This window comes from Oryzias melastigma, linkage group LG9 (assembly GCF_002922805.2).
Source record: "Oryzias melastigma strain HK-1 linkage group LG9, ASM292280v2, whole genome shotgun sequence".
In the NCBI taxonomy this organism is placed as follows: Eukaryota; Metazoa; Chordata; class Actinopteri; order Beloniformes; family Adrianichthyidae; genus Oryzias; species Oryzias melastigma.
In genome coordinates, this window is record NC_050520.1 from 652,886 (window position 1) to 656,408 (window position 3,523).

General features: G+C 51.7%; 1 protein-coding gene across 2 annotated transcripts in view; it reads right to left on the reverse strand.

Moving 5' to 3' along the window:
- Positions 1–821: 821 nt before the first annotated feature.
- Positions 822–3,523, reverse strand: part of npffr2a (neuropeptide FF receptor 2a) — a 19,299-nt gene continuing 16,597 nt past the window's right edge. For both annotated transcript variants that reach the window (XM_036213761.1, XM_024258044.2), the window contains one exon: positions 822–2,976. In XM_036213761.1, coding sequence (XP_036069654.1) covers positions 2,124–2,976 — 853 coding nt within the window. In that variant the 3' untranslated portion in view covers positions 822–2,123. The remainder of the gene's footprint in view (positions 2,977–3,523) is intronic.

Consider the following 3,523-nt stretch of genomic DNA (forward strand, 5'->3'; position numbering starts at 1 on the left):
TGTAACAACAGACACGTGTCTGTCTGTCGTTACACACAGACACACGTCTGTCTGTCGTTACACACAGACACACGTCTGTCTGTGTGTAACGACAGACACGCTAAAGTGTCGGCCTGCTAACCAGTGTGAACCTAGCGTAACGCGGCGCGGAGCACGGCGTCCGCTCTCTCCTGCAATCTACATCAGACACGCATGTTTCTGTGACGGTCGACAGGCGCTTCTAAAGATGTGTCAAAGTCGAGGCCCGGGGGCCGGATCCGGCCCTCCAGATCATTTTATTCTATTGTTATTAATGACCCGATGTTATCTTGTTCTCATTTCTAACTTGTATAATTTTGACAAAATATATTTTATGGAGAGTAAAATATTGAAAGTTATTTAAGGTTTAAGTTGATTTATTCTGGAATAATATTCCTGCCTTTTTATTATTCAGAATTATGTTAAAAAGTTACAGTTTTAAAAATGTGATTATTTTGGGCTATTTTTGAGTTTAGCTAATGTCTCAGCTACATGCTAGCTGTTTTAGCTAACTCAAGTTTTTTGTAGTTTTTTAGGCTATTTTGGCCTTTAGCTAATATTTTAGCTGCCGATCAGCTTCAGCATCTTCAGCTTCAGCATCTTCAGCTTCCAGCATCTTCAGCTTCCAGCATCCCACTAGCATTATCTCAGGTGATGATATATATCTAGTTCATAATTAAGTTAAAAGTTGCAGTTTTAAAGACTTGGTTTCAGAGAGTTCAGTAAATGTTTCTCCTGTTCGACCTCAGGTGTGTTCTGGATTGATTGAGTTTGATACAAAAACATGATCGAATTTGTCAATCGTGATGTTTTATTGTGAAAAACTGGTTATATTTTGAAAATAAACTGGATTTTCTCATATATCTTGATGTAACTTCCTGCCAGAATTGACGCGGATCGCTGGCGTGATCTGCTGCACGCCGCGAGCCTTCCGTGGAGGACCGCGGCGTTTCCATGGCGCTCCACGCCTGGTGTGAACCACAACACAGGTTAACGAGGACGCCGGATGGAGGCGGGCTCCGTTCTGCGTCCACTGTGAACCAGGCATTAGAAGATGCTAAAGCCAGCGAGACGCCACCGCACAACCATCAGCGTCCCGCCAGGCTGTGCTGCAGCGTCTGCCCGACTGAGCTCCATCACAAAGGGAGACGGTTATTCCAGTCATCTGACGCCGCTGACCAGCCGCCACACTCCACGTCTTTGGTTTTCCTGCATGTAGACACAGATGATTCCGTGTTCTTTCCGTGTCGTCTCATGTTAGCGTGACGGAACACCAGAACCAGCAGAACCGACGCTCCACAGACGGGTTCGGTTTGGATGAGTGCGTTCTCTTCAGGGTCTCAGCTTTGATGCTTTTCCTCCCATCAGTGATTTTCTGACATGAAGCCACTTTTCCTGTCAGAGCGCCCCCCCCCCCCTTTTAGTGTTTCTGTGACATGCGTGTGGATCCAGAGCACGCCGACTCATCCCTCAACACCAGGAAAATAAACACATTTAAGACACTTTCCTCCTGAAACTTTCCAGCCGTCAGCAAACGAGAAGATTCCAGCCTCGGAGAGCCGAGGACTCCAGCAGGCAGACGGACACGGATCTTTACAGAGAAGTATAAAGTAAGACAACGTCTGGAAACGTCACATTCATCACCGGCTCCAGATCTGACGGTGAAAGTGGAAGGGGAGAGCACACTACGACGGTTCAGAGTCTCACTAAGGTTTGTACCATGACCCAAACGGGTCGGTTCTGCTGTGGAGACGAGAGATCTTGGGATGGAAACGCTGCAGACGAAGGGATCTCTGCTGGGAGCCGCTCTGCATGAGCGAAGGGTTCGTGGTCATGAAGAGACGGTCTATGAATGGATGCAGACTCACACTCCTGCAGGTGTTAAATCCACGGAGCTGCAGGATTCTGACTCCTGAGCCAGGAGGGAACCGCCACGCACGCCACATCCGTGAAACGGCCGTCTGTTGAGAACTCTGAGGCTGTTTATACCGGAGCAAACATCTAACTGCTCTGGTAACCCTTCACGTTCCTGTTCTGATTTGTGCTTTCGATACCGTCCAGGACCTCCCCTCGGGTTACGGAGGCACGGCGAGGTGATCCGGTCTTCAGATGGACACGGCCGTCACCCCCCCGCTGCTGCAGGACCCCCTCTCCAGGTCCTCCATGATCAGGTCCTGCGGCGGGCCCTGGCGCAGCCTCCTGGAGGGGTTCTTCTCCAGGCTGTTCATGGAGATGGGCTCCACGGTGGTCTGCAGCGGGTTGGCCGGCAGCACCGAGTTGCCCTGCAGCCGGTGCGAGTAGTTCCGGCGGCGGTGGCCGTCCGCCGCGCACAGGCTGAACTTGAAGACGGCCTGGAAGCCGCGGCGGAAGTTCTCGTTGAAGAAGCCGTAGATGATGGGGTTGACGCTGCTGTTGAAGAAGGCCAGCCAGTGGGCGAAGGGGTAGACGTAGATGTTGATGAGGCGGTACTGCTGCTCCGTCAGCCGGGCGTAGTCGCTCAGCATCATGAGCGTCCACAGCGGCAGCCACGACAGGATGAAGAGCAGCGCCACGATCAGCAGCATCTTGATCACGCGCTGCTTCTTCTTGGACACGCTGTGGCGGTTCTCCTGGCCCGGCTTGCCCCCCGTCGGGACGGTGGTTTTGAAAAGCGTGATGCCGATGCGGGCGTACATGATGACGATGAGGGAGAGGGGGGCCAGGTAGATGTTGGCGAAGAGGACGGTGGTGTAGATCTTCCTCATCTCCTGGTTGGGCCAGTTCTCCCGGCACCAGTAGAACGGGCTGCTCTTGTTGTCGTAGCCCAGCAGCACTCGCACCGTGTGCTCCTTGGTCACCTGCAGCATCACGCCGGACGGACACATGATGGAGACGGCGAGGACCCAGATGATGACGATGATCATGGTGGCCGTGGAGATGGTCAGCTTCTGCTTGAAGGGATAGACGATGCAGCGGAACCTGCAGACAGGAAACAGTGGAGTCACAAACCAGAATTCACACAATCACAGATGTGCTGCATTAAACACAGCTGCAGAGTGGTGTAGCGGTCCGCACTCTGGCCTCACAGTAAGGAGGTTCAAACCCCGGCAGGAGTGGAGTCTGTGTGTTCTCCTGTTCATCAGTGGAGTTTCTGCAGATTGCTCATGACTTCATTGGTGTCTCTACACTGATCCCAGGTGTGTGAATGTGGGGTCCTGAAACCAACAGGTCACCTGGTCAAGGTGAATCCCGCCTACACCCAACAGTGGGATAGGCTCCAGGAACCACTCAACCCAGAATGGTGGTTCTGAAAATGGACAGATGGATGGATGGATGATGGATGATAGATGGATGATGGATGGATGATGGATGATGGATGGATGGATGATGGATTGATGATGGATGGATGGATGATGGATGATGGATGGATGATGGATGATGGATGGATGATGGATAATGGATGGATGATGGATGGATGATGGATGATGGATGGATGATGGATGGATGATGGATGGATGGATGATGG